Below are 14633 nucleotides of genomic sequence, written 5' to 3' on the forward strand. Positions count from 1 at the left end.
AGGCAGGGTTGGGCACATGGGGGCACACGGGGCTCCCTGCCCTCTCCACCACAAACAGGGCCCTGAGCAGATGGGGAATGCCCTACAGCCTTCTGTATTCCAGATGAGGAGCCCACGGCTCAGAGAGGGCTAGGGACTGGCCTCAAGTGACACAGAGACGAAAGGCACGGAAAGAGGGGACTCGGCCTGATCCCTGCATTTATCCCCCCACGCCTCCCTGGGGCTTGGAGAGCCGAGGGGGGCACAAGGCTTGGCGTACAGAGCCCCGCATTTGGTGCTGGGTGCCTACCTGACCCCAGCTCGTAGCGGAATTCCAGGTGGCCGCCCACCATCGCCAGGGACACGAAGTCCTCCACAGGCCCGCTCTTCCCCCCGCTGAACAGCAGGACCCCGTCAGGGGCGAGTGGCTTGAACTCCACGTCCAGGCGTAGCTCATGGTGTGTGTTGGTGAGAGCGGGCAGCGCCAGGTAGGAGCCAGCACCCGACAGTGAGGGGGTGGTCACCGTCACACCTGCAGCAGCCACAGCTCAGCTAAGGAAGTGGGGATCCTGGACCCTTGGGTGGGGTCCAGCTACTCTGCCTTCCTCTGGGATCCCTGCCTGCCTCACTCCCCCAGCCCAGAGGCTCAGGACCAGCTGGCACTAGCTACAGCAGCATAGGAGCCCCCCTGCCCTTGCAGACTGGCCTGGGAGGAGCTCCAATATGACAGGGGTCCTCTTTGGGGGCCCTCACTCACTAAGAGATTCAGCCTGGGCAGACACGTGACCAGGTGACTTTGAGATCCTCTGGGTCGGGCATCGTTTTTATCATCCGTAGGGGCCCATCACAGCTTCAGAGTGCCCCACCCAGCCTCCCCGGCTGACACTGGGACTCTGAGGGTCACTGGCCTGGTTCCACTCACCTTCCTCACACCGCAACCCCGAGCGGCCCAGGTGGCAGCGGCAGGTGTAGCCTCGACCATCAGGCCGGTTCACACAGGTGGCGTCGGGCCCACAGGCCTCTGGGGGGCACACAGGCCAGTGAAAAGGACATGGAGGTGACTCTGGAGGGAGGGGGGCCCTGATGCCAGAGCCCTGCCCATCACACCCCGGGGGGCTCAGCTAGTGAGGGATAGGCCAGCCTCCTGGGAGGCCTTGGAGGAGGGAACTGAGCAGAGCAAGGTGGGAGCCAAAAGAGGCCATGGGGAGGACTGCGGGGGAAGCAGTAGAGGGACTCTGTGTCTGCAGGTTCTTCAGAGACTGGACCTGGATAACAGTGTTGGGTTGGGGGGGCACCTGGTGGTGGGTAATGGGGTGGGCACCTCGGTAATAACATGGGACTGGGGGCTGGGCATAGGGGCTTATGCCTGTAATCCCAGCACTTTGGGAGACCAAGGTGGGTGGATCACCTGAGGTCAGGAGTTCAAGACCAGCCATGGCCAACGTAGTGAAATCCCGCTTCTACTAAAAATACAAAAAACTAGCCAGGGGTGATGGTGGACACTTGTAATCGCAGCTACTCAGGAGGCTGAGGCAGGAGAATCACTTGAACCCAAGAGGCAGAAGTTGCAGTGAGCTGAGATTGTGCCACTGCACTCCAGCCTGGGCAACAAGAGCGAAACTTCGTTTCAAAAAAAAAAAGATGGGGCTGGGGGTGGGGGAGTGCCTGGGTGGCAGGGTAGTGGTAAGAATCTGGTCAGCAGGGATGGAGGAGAGGAAGCAGCCGTGATGGGGCGAGGGCCCCTGGGTAGCAGAGATGGGGGATGGGTACATGGGAGGAGTGGTGAGTGCTCAGGTAAGAGTGGGGTGTGTGGAAGTGCCCCGGTGGTGGAGATGGTGGTGGGTATGGGGAGGCAGCAAAGGGAAGAGGCAGGCCCTGGGGCGACAGCGACTGGCGCTGGGGGGTGCATACCTGGATGGCAGTGCAGGGCCTGTGAGTGCTCACAGCGGCTCCCGGTGAAGCCAGCTGGGCAGACGCACATGTAGCTGCTGCTCTCAGAGTCATGGCACTGACCACCATTCTGCAAAGCAGCCCCCAGAAATAAGGCCGAGAACATTCAGTCCCCCCCATAATCCCCACAGGGGCCAGCCATGGCTGGGGGTGGAGGCCACGGCAGCCAGGTGGTATGTGGGGTGTGGGGTCACCTGGCAGGGCCGGTCCCGACAGGTGGGGCAGTGGGAGATGCCGTGCGCCGTGAGGTTGAGGTCGTGGAAGATGATCTCCTCGCCCTGGATGCGCAGGTCCCGGACACAGCCTGGGAGGTGAGTGGGCAGGATGAGCACAGGGCAGGGTGTCCCAGCCCACACCTGCGGTGCCCTCCCAGGCTCTCCAGGGCTCTTCCAGCCAGCCAGGTAAGGCCTAGCCTCAGCTGGAGGTGGGGAGGGGGCTCACCTATGAAGCCGCTGCTCAGCCCCACCTTGGGGATGGCACCATAGTCAGGGTAGCCGCCCAGGTAGAGCTCCTCGTTCAGGTCCAGGCCCTGGAACTTGCCCTGGGGAGGTGGGGAAGTCAGGAATGGCAACAGAGGCTGGGCAGGGGTGGGATGAGGGCTGGAAGTAGTAGGATGGGGTTGGGTCTCACCTGGGAGGTCCCATTGACTGGGGCCAGGTCACCCACAATCAGGGAGCCCTGGGTGAGGCTGCGCAGCAGGGTCACGGTGTGGAAATGGCCCAGGGCCAGTGGCGTGGGGTGGCGGATGGTGGCCATGCCTGAGCCTGCATCGAACCTGCTCCGTGGGGCAGGCCAGGGCAGGAGAGATGGATAGGGGATTCGGAAGAAGGGCTAGGGGCCCAGTTGGACAGAGGGGCCCCAGAGGAGGGATGTCACCAATTCCTGCAGTCCCAGCCCTGGGGCTGTTCCAGTTCCTGTCCCTGTCTTGTCCTCCCACCCCACGACTCATCCCCTAGATCTTCTCTCCCCACATCCTTTCGCTGGGAGCTTTTCCAGAGCAGCCCACAGGGACCCCAGGCTCAGGGCCCTGCAGCCTAGCACCTGGCCTCCCTGTTCCTCTGAGGACTCCTCTCTCCCTGAGATCACCTTGTTTCTCTGTTTATGGCTTGTTTACTCTTCCCCAACGAGAATACACCTTCCCACAAGAGCCAGAATTTGGTCTGTTTTGTTTTACCTGTATCAGTGCCTGGCACACATGGGGTGCTCAGCAAATAAGTGATGCATGCATGAATGAATGCATGCATGAATGAATGAATGAATCCTGGCCTGCAGCAGTCCCAAGCCTGAGGTTGCACCCTCCTCCACCTGACTGGCATACTATTCCTACTCCAGCAGACTGGGTGGTCACCAAGGGAAACGGCCACATTTTCTCCTTCCTCCAGATCTCCTTTGCATAATGGAGCCCAGGGTAGTGCTTGCCAGACCAAAGCCCTGTGTCCAGTCCCCCTATACATGGGGAGGCTGGGGGTCTCACCGGAACTCGGGCCTTCCCCCCACGAGGCCGAAGGAGATGAAGTCGGGCTGCCGGTTGGCCAGGTTGGTGGGGCTCCCTGGGACTCGCTTCTGCCCATTGTACAGCAGCATCCCTGGATGGGCACCACTGTGTAAGGGGCCTCCCATCCAGCCACAGGCTCCCCATCCTCCCCCACCCTAGAAACGACCCAAGCTCTTGAGCCTGTCCACTCTCGGAACCTGTCCCTCCCTCTGGCACTCCTCGCACAGACAGGGCCTTCTCACTATCTCAGGGCTGGTGCCTCAAATGCAAGGGCCTTACTGAGCGCCCCTAGAAAGAAACTGAATTTGCTTCACACACACTGGAGTCTCCCTCAAGCGGGAGAGGGAGGCAGAGACTCACCCGAGTAGAGAAGGAGGCCTGGACAGTGAAAGTCAGAGACCCGTAAGAGACGAGAGAAAGAGAGGAGGAAAGGGTGAGATGGAGGCAGGGGAAGGAGGAAGGAGCAGAGACGGGGAGAGGAAGCTGGGACAGGAGGACTGGGGGTGATGCCCTGGTGGCAGAGGAGCCACGGGGAGGCTGGAGATACCAAAGAGGCAGGGATGGAGAAGTGGGGAGGCGCGAGAGAAGGTATGCCAGGGCGGAGGCCCAGAGGTCTGGGGGCTTCTGGAGAGGGAGAGCTGAGGGATCGGGGCAAGACTGAGGGGCAGCCAGGGCTCAAGCCATGATGGCAGTTACTCCATGAGGTCCCTCAACCCAGGCCAGTCCACCCCGCAAATGAACCCTCCTGCTCACCATCGGCTGAGTCGGGCCGGAAGGTGATCTTGATCTCGAACTTCCTGTAGGCATCCTTGATGGTGGGCAGCGGTAGGAAGGAGTAGGGGGTCTGCGTGAAGTAGGGCACCACCCGCTCTGCCGGCAGAGAGCACAGTTGGAGACCCTGCCAGTCAGGGAGTGGGCAGGGCACTGCCAATTCTTGGGGGTGGTATTTTACCTGGCACCTGCAGGTGGGCAAAGGCTTTGACCTTGCCCTGGCGGTTAGTGGCAGTGCAGACGTAGGTGCCCGCGTCCTGGGGTCGGACTGAGGGCAGCGTCAGCATGTTGTTCTCCAGACGGCTGTCAGGTGGCAGGCTGCCATCCAGCTGCAAGCACACCAGCACTGAGGGCCCTGGCCTTGGCCCACAGCTCTAGGGGCCTGCCTCCCATCTGTGCCTCAGGCCCACCTTCCAACATTGTGCATTTACTCTTGGCCAAGCCTGTGCCACATCCTGGGGACACTGAGATGCTTCAGACCTGGTCCCAGCCCCCCAGGGATGCCTGCTGGTTCCCTCTCCAGTGCTTACCTTGCTCCAGCTGATGTCAGGAGTGGGGTAGCCTGAGGCTATGCAGGGGAAGACAGCTGCAGAACCAGCAGGCACACGGACTTCTTGGGGCATTGAGATCTGGGGCAAGGCTGAGAGGCATGGAAGAGACATAGGCCATCAACATGACAGTCACAGATGTGTGCCCAGCCTGCACCCTGATTCGTTTCATCCTCACACCACCCCTTGAAGGGAGCCACTACATTCCATTTCACAGATGAGGAAATTATGGCTTAGAGGGGGAAAAGTGGCTGCTTGCTCTTTGCTGGGCAGAGTCAGGGTTCAGGGCCAGATCCATTTCACTCCACAGCCTGAGACCTCTTCAACATGCCTGGGCAAAAAATTGTGCAGCCCTCTGGGGACCTGAGAAGTGCGTACTAGGGACAGTATAGGTAAGAAAATTTGGAGGCAAGTCACAGGGCTTGGGGTAAAAAGGAATTGCCTTTAAAGAACACACAGTGTTTGTGTCTGCCCTGCATCTGTTGTCCTTGTTTTACTCTCTATTAGGTCTGTTTGTTGTCTGGGTTATGTCTCTGCCCTCAGACCACGCTGCAAGTCTCTCCCAGCAGAGCAGGCACTCCCTGCCGATGAGGGCAAGGTTTCTTTTTTCTTCTTGATGCTCTATGGCCTAGCTCTCTCCCTGTACATTCCAGGCTACCCTGGGGGAATCTCACTTTTATCCCCTGCTGCTGCCACCTGTTACGAAACCTGCCCCTTAAATACACACAATGGAAAATATCCCAAGCGAACAGAAAGGAAGAGCAGAGCGGGCAGGCAGAAGATGACGGCAGGAGAAGCCCCAGCCCCACTCACTGTCCCCCAACAAAAGTCCCCACCAGCCTTCACCTTGCACAAGCAGCAGCACGTGGGATTGTGTGGTGCCGGCTGCATTGGTGGCAGTACAGCGATACTGTCCCGCATCAGCCAGCTCTACGTGGGCAATCCTCACGACGCCTCCGCTCTGCACAATGCCAGGCCGCAGGTGCCCTCCAACTTTGCTCCATGTCACTTGAGGCTTGGGGTCACCCAGTGCTAGGCATTCGAACTCCACAGCGTGGCCGACCACCACGGTCTGCACAGACGTCCGGATGTTGATGAGCACCGAGGGCAGGGCTGGGGAGGAGGGAGGCGGAGGTCCAGTGAGATCAGTCACTGCAGACCCGGCCCGAGGGAGGCCATAGACTGCCCAAAGAAAGGTGAGCACTGAAGCTCCAGCATTCATTCGTTCCTCATTCGCTTCTTCATGCATTCACTCACAAACACACTCACTTGTCAGGTCTTATGCATTTACTCACTCACGTGTCCACTTATTCTTTTGTTTTTTTAGAGACAGGGTCTTGGCTGTATTCACAGGTGTGATCACAGCTCACTGCAACCTAGAACTCATGTGCTCAAGCAATGCTCCCAATTTAGCCTCCTGAGTAGCTGGGACCACAGGTGTGTTCCACCATGCCCAATTCACACTGATTCAATCTTCATCAGTTCATGTGAGCACTCACACACTCCACCCATATCCTTCTTCCCTCCCTTGAAGTATTTATCAAGCCCCTTTTACTCTATGCTAGACACAAGCTAGGCAAAATAGAATATTTCTCTTTATTCTGACACATTTAGGGGGATTCCTGGGGAACAGGGTCTGGGCTCTGTGCCTCTCTCCCTTTCTCATCTCTGTTCCCTACTCTTAGCAGAGGCCTGAAGCCACCCTCCTACCTTGGACAACCAGCTGGGCACTGGCCTGGGCCTGCCCCCAAGGTCCATGGGCCTGGCAAATATATGTCCCTTGACAGCTCTGGTCCAAGTTCTGGATTCTGTAAAGAAAAAATAATAAGACATCAGGAAAATGAAAACATTTGATAGAATGCTTTGCAATTGGGCCAGGCACGGTGGCTCATGCCTGTAATCCTAGCACTTTGGGAGGCTGAGGCAGGCGGATCACTTGAGATCAGGAGCTCGAGACCAACCTAGCCAACATGGTGAAACCCTGTTTCTACTAAAAATACAAAAATTAGCCAGGCGTGGTGGCGCATGCCTGTAATCCCAGATACTCGGGAGACTGAGGCATGAGAATCACTTGAACCCGGGAGGCGGAGGTTGCGCCATTGCACTCCAGCCTGGGTGACATAGTGAGACTCTGTCTCCAAAAAAAAAAAAAAAAAAAAAATGCTTTGCAATTGTGTGGGCGTTAAAAACTGATGAAGAACAGCACAAAGTGTTGCATTCTAGTTTCCCAATAACCACTAGAGGTAGGCAGGCAGGTTGGGGGGCACCACACCCATTTTGGACAAAGACCTTATGGTCTAGGGCTCAAGATTACAATTATCAAGCAGCAGAGCTGAGATCTGGGGTCATTCGTACATTTCTGGCCCCAGGGTCTGTTCTCTTTCCTCCACTAATAATAAATATGAATGGGCCACTGTTTACTGAAGGCCTTCCAAGCACCAAGCACTGGGCAAGTCCTTTAGATAATCTTTCAGTCTTTTTTCTTTTTGAGATAGAGTTTTGCTCTTGTTGCCCAGGCTGAAGTGCAATGGTACGATCTCAGCTCACTGCAACTTCTGCCTCCTGGGTTCAAGCAATTCTCCAGTCTCAGCCTCCCGAGGAGTTGGGATTACAGGTGACCGCTACCACGCCCAGCTAGTTTTTGTATTTTTAGTAGAGACAGGGTTTAGCCATGTTGGCCAGGCTGGTCTCAAACTCCTGACCTCAGGTGATCCACCAGCCTCGGCCTCACAAAGTGCTGGGATTACAGGCGTGAGCCACCGTGCCTGGACCTCATTCAGTCTTTTTTTTTTTTTTTTTTTGAGACGGAGTTTCACTCTTGTTGCCTAGGCTGGAGTGCAATGGCACTATCTTGGTTCACTGCAACCTCCGCCTCCCAGGTTCAAGCGATTCTCCTGCCTCAGCCTCCCTAGTAGCTGGGATTACAGCCATGTGCCACCATGCCCGGCCAATTTTGTATTTTTAGTAGAGACGGGGTTTCTCCATGTTGGTCAGGCTGGTCTTGAACTCCTGACCTCAGGTGATCCGCCCGCCTCGGCCTCCCAAAGTGCTGGGATTACAGGCGTGAGCCACTGTGCCCAGCCTCATTCAGTCTTATATAACCCATTGTACAGCTGAGAACACTGAGGCTCAGAGAGGTAAAGTGATGTGCCCAAGGACAGTGCTTCATGTTACGCCCCCTGGGGCAGGTGCTTTAACTCTGCTCACTGTGAGCCTTGGGCTGTGCTGCCCAAGTCCAGTCCTGCCCCTGGACCCACTTACCGGAGCACCCCATCCTGCACGCTGTGACCTGGAGGCAGCTGACCCCCTTCCTTGAACCAACGGAGCTGGGTACCCCGGTCGCTGGGCACAGCACAGTGGAATTCAACGCTGGCCCCGATGCTCTTGGTCTCTAGCTGAGGAGTGACCTGCACGGTGGGCGTGGACCCTGCTGGGATGGAGGTGGCAGGGAGAGAGCCGGGAGGGCCTGCGGGGACATGTATGAGGTTCTGCAGGTACATGTGTGTGATGTCCCTGATGTCCCTCCGGGGACCCAGGAAACCCCCAGCCCAACATTCAAGGAATGTTCTCCTGATAGCCTCTCTGACCAGGGAAAAAAGCCCCTTCAGTGGCAGATTCATTCATCTGCACTCGCAGCCGCCATTCTGCCAACACGGATAAGGGCCTGTGGAGAGCTGGGCTCTGTTTCCACAGCTCTTCGCTTCTGGGTGGGGAGGGTAGGCCACGAAAAGAGTGGGAGGGACTCAGACTTTTTTTTTTTTGAGATGGAGTCTTGCTCTGTCCCCAGGCTGGAGTGCAGTGGCATGATCTCGGCTCACTGCAACCTCTGCCTCCCGGGATCAAGCGATTCTCCTGCCTCAGCCTCCTGAGTAGCTGGGACTACAGGTGCCCGCCACCACGCCTGGCTAATTTTTTTTTTTTTGTATTTTAGTAGAGACGGGGTTTCACCATGTTGCCCAGGCTGGTCTCGAACTCCTGAGCTCAGGCAATTCGCGAGCCTCGGCCTCCCAAAGTGCTAGGATTACAGGCATGAGCACCACGCCCGGCCAGACTCAGACATTTTAAGGAAGGACAGCAAAGCCTATTCTGCCTGCAGTTTAAATAAGAGAATCCAGGGACTTGGCCATGGCAAAGACACCTACACGTGCAGGGGACAGATGGGAGGCGGGGGCAGATGCATATTGTCCCCATTTACTAAGTGCCTACTGTGAACCACAGTTTTACATCTGTGTTTACCTCTGTGTACCTTTCCAACTCAGCCTACGTGGTTGGCATTGTTCTCTCCACTTTACAGATAAACTGAGGCTCAGGTCGAGCGTGGTGGCTCACTCTTATAATCCCAGCACTTTGGGAGGCTGAGGTGGGTGGATCACTTGAGGTCAGGAGTTCGAGACCAGCCTAGCCAACATGGCAAATCCTCTTCTCTACTAAAAACACAAAAATTAGCCAAGCATGGTGGTGCATGCCTGTAGTCTCAGCTACTCAGGAGGCTGAGGCACGAAAATCGCTTGAACCCGGGAGATGGAGGTTGCAGTGAGCTGAGATCGTGCCATTGCACTCAAGCCTGGGTGACAGAGTGAGATTCTGTCTCAAAAAAAAAAAAAAAGAAACTGAGGCTCAAAAAGATTCAGTGACTTGGCCAAGGTTGCACAGCCAGCAAAAGGCCAAGCTATGCTTTGAACCCAGGTCTGAGTCCATAGTCCAGGCCTGTGACCAGAGGGCTACATGCTGTGCTACTTTAAGAGTTTGGGCCCAAAAGCTCTCATTTGTATCATTGATGCAAGAGGCCATGGAAATGCTGGGCCTTCTGAAGATCCACTGAAGCCCTGGGCGTGCCGGGGGTGGGCGCTCCTGTCACTCATTCACTGTTGTCCCTGTCAAGCATTTACCCAGCCCATCCTGGGCCGTGTCGCCCTCAATTAAGCCCAGGGCTGCTGAGATGCCTGGGTCCAGGCCCTGCCCTGAGCATTCTCACTGCCTGGCAGGGGAGGCTGGCTGGGGTGCTTATGTACACAGAATGGTTTCCTTCGGCAGTGCCAGGGCTGTGCCAAAGGTGGGGAGCAGCCGTGAGAGCTAGAGGAGCTGAGCACACGTGATGGAGGGCTTCCTGGACCTGCCTTGGGCCCCGGAGAGCAGGGGAGATGAGGGCATTCCAGGTGGGGTTATGGAGGGAGGCCTTCCCATCTGAGTCTGCCTAGCTGGGTCATCGAAGGGCCAAGAGGAAAGGTGACCCCCTTAAACCCTGAGCCGGGGCTGCTTACCTTGGACGAGCAGCTGGGCAAAGGCCTCGGCTGAGCCCACCTTGTTGGTGACCCGGCAGCGGTAGCGGCCTGAGTCCTCAGGGGCTGCACGCTCAAAGTGCAGCAGCTCGTTCCTGGCAGTAGCCCTCCCAGGAAGGCTGCTGCCCACGCGGCTCCACTGGAAGGTGAGTGGGGGTGTCCCGTGAGCCAGGCACTGGAGCTGTACCGTCTCCCCTGCCTGCACCGAAGCGTGCTCTGGGACCGTGGTGGCATATGGTGGGCCTGGGTAGGGGGACACAGAGGTCAGGATGGGGGAGGGCAAAGGTCAGAATGGCAGCAGGTCATTGGATCCAGGTGTCCAGGAAAACTGAACGGTGATCCCAGAGGACCGGGGATAAGGAAAGCAAAGGTCCCAGGTGGGGTGTCGGGCAAGGGCAGGCTCTGGGACCCTGCTGTGCCTGGAGACCTCTGGATGGGGTTCCTGGGGTTCTGTGTGGGGTGGAGCCTCATTGGGGGGCTCATATCTCCATTTGGTGCAGACAAAGAAGGGATGAGGCCTTACTCTCCACGTGCAGGATGATGGTGGCCTCAGCGTGCCCAGCAGGGCTAGTGGCATTGCAGATGTACTGGCCCGAGTCCTGCTGGGCTACCCGGGGTATGATGAGTGTGTCACCTTCCAGCCGGTGCTGCCAGGGTAGTGGGGAACGCAGCTTGGACCAGTGGATGGTGGGCGCGGGGCTGCCTGTGGAGTTGAATGGAAGATGACAGAAGTCACTGGGCTACCTCAGGGAGCCGCAGAGGGTGGCTGTGGTGAGGAAGGGCCCTGGGTGATCCTGTCCCTCTATGGGACCCTAGCTGGGTTCCTCAGCCATCACTGGAGGACGCTAGCAACATGGTCTCCCCGTACTCCCCACCCCTGGGCATGACATTATCTCTAGATCACATGTGCCTACATTTCAGACCCCAGGGCATCCCTGCCCTGCCAGCCCTATGTGCCAGTCCCTGGCCACACCTGTGGCCGAGCAGCGCAAGGTGGCCGTGTGTCCAGCCTCCACAGTCAGCTCAGCTTCTTCAGCTTGGACCTGAGGGGCCCCGGGGGCCATGGCGCCTGTGTCCACGATCACCTCCACCTGCTTCTGTGCTGTGCCCAGTGCATTCTGAGCAAGGCACACGTAAGTGCCCGCATCTGATGGTTTAGCTGATGAAATCTGGGAGAAACCAAGGAGGCTGGTTATGTGGGTACTGAGTGGGGACTTTGATGTCAGCCCCAGCTCTGGCTTGGTTTTCCCTATTTCCTCTACCTGCCTTGGTATTTATTTATTTATTTATTTATTTATTTATTTTTTGACACAGGGTCTTACTCTGTTGCCCAGGTTGGAGTGCGGTGGCAGCGTCCTGGCTCATTGCAACCTCTGCCTCCCGGGCTCAAGCAATCCTCTCGCCTCAGCCTCCTGAATAGCTGGGACTACAGGTTATGTGCTGCCATACCTGGCTAATTTTTAATTTAATTTTTATTTTTAATTTTTATTTATTTATTTATTTTGAGATGGAGTCTTGCTCTGTCTGGTCCAGGCTGGAGTGCAGTGGCGTGATCTTGGCTCACTGCAGCCTCTGCCTCCCTGTTTCAAGCAATTCTCCTGCCTCAGCCTCCCGAGTAGCTGGGACTACGGGTGTGTGCCACCACACCCAGCTAATTTTGTACTTTTTGTTTTTTTTTGAGACAGGGTCTCACTCAGCTCTGTCGCCCAGGCTGCAGTGCAGTGGCACAATCTCGGCTCACTGCAAGCTCCGCCTCCCAGGTTCATGCCATTCTCCTGCCTCAGCCTCCTGAGTAGCTGGGACTACAGGTGCCCGCCACCATGCCCAGACATTTTTTTTTTTGTATTTTTAGTAGAGACGGGGTTTCACCATGTTAGCCAGGATGGTCTTGATCTCCTGACCTCGTGATCCACCCGCCTCAGCCTCCCAAATTGCTGGGATTACAGGCGTGAGCCACCGTGCCCGGCCTAATTTTGCATTTTTAGTAGAGATGGGGTTTCACCATGTTGGCCAGGCTGGTCTCGAACTTCTGACCTCAGGTGATCCTCCCACCTCGGCCTCCCAGGCTGGTCTTGAACTCTTGGGCTCAAGTGATCTTCCTGCCTTGGCCTCCCAAAGTGCTGGGATTACAGGCACGTGCCACCATGCCTGGCCCTTTCCTTGGTTTTTAGCTCTCCCATCTGGTTGCTTGAGGGCTCATCCTCATGACACCCCATTAGTCCATCCATCCACTTGGCCTTCGACCCACCCTCCCATCCTTCCACTCATTCTTTCTTCCTTCTCCTACCTTCCTTCTCTCTACCCTCTTATCTTCCAGTCTATTCGCCATCCACCCATTCCATCCCATCCCATTCCTCCCTTCCTCTCTCCATCCACTCATCACCACCTGCCCATCTACTACTATCTCCTCCAAACACCTGCTCAAGGCTGGGCCCTGGACTGGGCCTCAGACCCAGCAAGGCACCAGCCCCGGCTTCACCTGCAGCACTGCGCGGCTGTCCATGAGCCCATATGTCCGCTGCTCCAACTTGGCAGGGGCGCTGCTGATCCGGGTCCAACGAGCAGAGGAGCGGGGCTCCCCGGCACTGACACACTCCAGGGTGACAGCCTTTCCCACTTTCACCCACACGGGGCCCTCGGGGAGCACGGACACTGTAGGGGGCCCTGTGTGGAGGAATGACAACCACTGACACACAGGCAGGGCTCTGCTGGTCACCCACACTGGCATGGTCTCCAGCTTAGTAAGTGCTGGGTGGGCACCTGTCTCCACACCGCACTGAGGCGGAAACTGAGGCTCAGACAGGGAGAATGCCCAAGACAGAGTCAGTGGTAGAAGGAGGATTTAAACTTGGAGGCTCTGAGCTGAGAATCAGGGCTGGAAACAGGAGGGCAGAGCCCCACAGAGTCAACGTCCCCTCACCGTGCACACTGAGGTTCACCACACTCTGGGCCACGCCGTAGGCATTGGAGGCCACGCAGCGGTAGGTGCCGTGGTTGCTGGGCCGGGTGCCCACGATGGTGATGATGGAGCCATTGGGACTGATGTGGACGTTGTCTGTAAGGTTGCATGGGGGAGGGTGAGAGAGGATTGACTTGGTCCTTCTCGTGTCTTGGTGCTGCCAGCCTGTGCCCCTGGGCCCACGCCTCCAACCCCTCCGGCCTGGGTGTGTCCAGCTCACAGAGTCCCAGAGAGCAGAAGGTAACAAAGGCCTCGGAAACTCCTGGGTCCAGCGCCCTCACCATACAGAGACGGGAAGGGCCTTATTCAGGGCCACACCATGAATGTGGGGCGTCCAGACTTCCGCCCCACCCTTGCACAGCGGGGATGACGGCACCCCCACACCTGCCCTCGGTTTGCCCACCCGCCCGCCAGCCTGGCTCACCCTCCAGCTCCTGGTTCCGGGTCTTCCACTCGAGGCTGATGGGGACTGCTCCATCATGGATGAGGCACTTGAAGCTGGCATCCTGGCCCTGCTGCACGGTGCTGCTGGGCGGGTCGATGGAGATGACTGGGCTCCTAAGGCCTGGGGCCAAAGGGGCAGAGGGCTGGGCTCAGCAGGGCTGGGCTCAGCTTCAGGGCCCTCCCCTTCCCCCCTTGCCCATGGCATCTGCCGTACTCACGGTAGGAAGACCCCTCGCTGGGTGGGACGGTGACTGTGAAGGAGGCTTCTTGCTCAGGGCCTGGGCCACCAGCTGCACGACACACATACTCGCCTGAGTCAGCAGGGGAGACCTGGTGGAGCCGCAGCTGGGAGCCATGGGTCTGTCAGAGCAGCGAGGGGACAGTTATCAGGGCAAAGTCCCCGGGACAAGGAATGTCCCCAAGCCCATCTGTGCCGGTGCCCAAGAGTTCTCTCGGGAGCCTAGGGCCCCAGCTGGCAGGGCTGATGGAAGCTTTGTTCCCAGAATCCTAGAAGTCCAACCCACTAACTTTACAGTGGCCCAGCAACTTAACTTAACTGAGGCCCAGGAAATGATTCAGCTGCAGAGCCAAGAGAAAAACCCAGGTCTCCTGATTTGCAGGCTGGTGAACTCATCCCCCAAAAGTATTATCCCCTGGGGTACCCAAGCAGGCTGGTGTTTGCATGAGGTTTGGGTGCAGAAAGCAACTGCAGGTCTAACCTTGTCTGCCCTGGAATCCTCCCCATCCTGGCCCCTGTACCTGGTGCCGGGCGGGGAGGCTGCCCCCGCGCTTGTACCACGTGACCTGGGCATGGGCCTGCCCGGGCACCACACAGTTCAGATCCAGAGTCTGCCCTTCAGTCACGTGTGAAGAGGAGGCCTCGATGTAGATGGGCTGGGCCAGTCCTGGAGCTGTGGGCACAGGGGGTGGGTGAGAGAGGCCAGGCTCCCGGGATCAAGGCAGGGGCTGAAGGTGGTGGCAGTGAAGGCCAACTCCAGTTGGTCCTGGGGGTGCAGTGGCTTGAGAGTGGCTGATATAACCTAAGAAGGGTCTCCTTTCCCTGGGGACTCAAGTGTCCTCCTGACACCCAGGGCTGGGGACCCCTGGTTGAGGGGACGGGACCATCGTCAGACTTGGGAACACCTGGGTTGGCTTGATCCTCTGTGGTACGAAACCCTGCCGGCAGGCAACAGTAAGCGCCTGGCTGG

At 57.6% G+C, this 14633-nt stretch overlaps 1 protein-coding gene across 7 annotated transcripts in view; it reads right to left on the reverse strand.

Annotated features, from left to right (window-relative positions):
* Positions 1 to 14633, reverse strand: part of HSPG2 (heparan sulfate proteoglycan 2) — a 115833-nt gene that overhangs the window by 7091 nt on the left and 94109 nt on the right. For 4 of the 7 annotated variants that reach the window (XM_021937069.2, XM_021937060.2, XM_021937074.2 and 1 more), the window contains 22 exons: positions 14185 to 14336; positions 13644 to 13785; positions 13406 to 13546; positions 12943 to 13077; positions 12502 to 12686; positions 10996 to 11191; positions 10546 to 10725; positions 10005 to 10265; positions 8005 to 8209; positions 6454 to 6551; positions 5590 to 5856; positions 4726 to 4835; positions 4377 to 4524; positions 4178 to 4294; positions 3785 to 3802; positions 3404 to 3515; positions 2560 to 2704; positions 2371 to 2470; positions 2124 to 2233; positions 1891 to 1999; positions 902 to 1000; positions 290 to 511 (listed from right to left, as the gene is read on the reverse strand). In XM_021937069.2, the coding sequence (XP_021792761.2) occupies positions 290 to 511; positions 902 to 1000; positions 1891 to 1999; positions 2124 to 2233; positions 2371 to 2470; positions 2560 to 2704; positions 3404 to 3515; positions 3785 to 3802; positions 4178 to 4294; positions 4377 to 4524; positions 4726 to 4835; positions 5590 to 5856; positions 6454 to 6551; positions 8005 to 8209; positions 10005 to 10265; positions 10546 to 10725; positions 10996 to 11191; positions 12502 to 12686; positions 12943 to 13077; positions 13406 to 13546; positions 13644 to 13785; positions 14185 to 14336 (3252 nt within the window). The remainder of the gene's footprint in view (positions 1 to 289; positions 512 to 901; positions 1001 to 1890; positions 2000 to 2123; positions 2234 to 2370; positions 2471 to 2559; positions 2705 to 3403; positions 3516 to 3784; positions 3803 to 4177; positions 4295 to 4376; positions 4525 to 4725; positions 4836 to 5589; positions 5857 to 6453; positions 6552 to 8004; positions 8210 to 10004; positions 10266 to 10545; positions 10726 to 10995; positions 11192 to 12501; positions 12687 to 12942; positions 13078 to 13405; positions 13547 to 13643; positions 13786 to 14184; positions 14337 to 14633) is intronic. The other 3 variants (XM_021937073.2, XM_021937071.2, XM_021937064.2) reach the window with 1 other exon arrangement.

The sequence above is a fragment of the Papio anubis genome, chromosome 1 (genome assembly GCF_008728515.1).
Source record: "Papio anubis isolate 15944 chromosome 1, Panubis1.0, whole genome shotgun sequence".
Classification (NCBI taxonomy): Eukaryota; Metazoa; Chordata; class Mammalia; order Primates; family Cercopithecidae; genus Papio; species Papio anubis.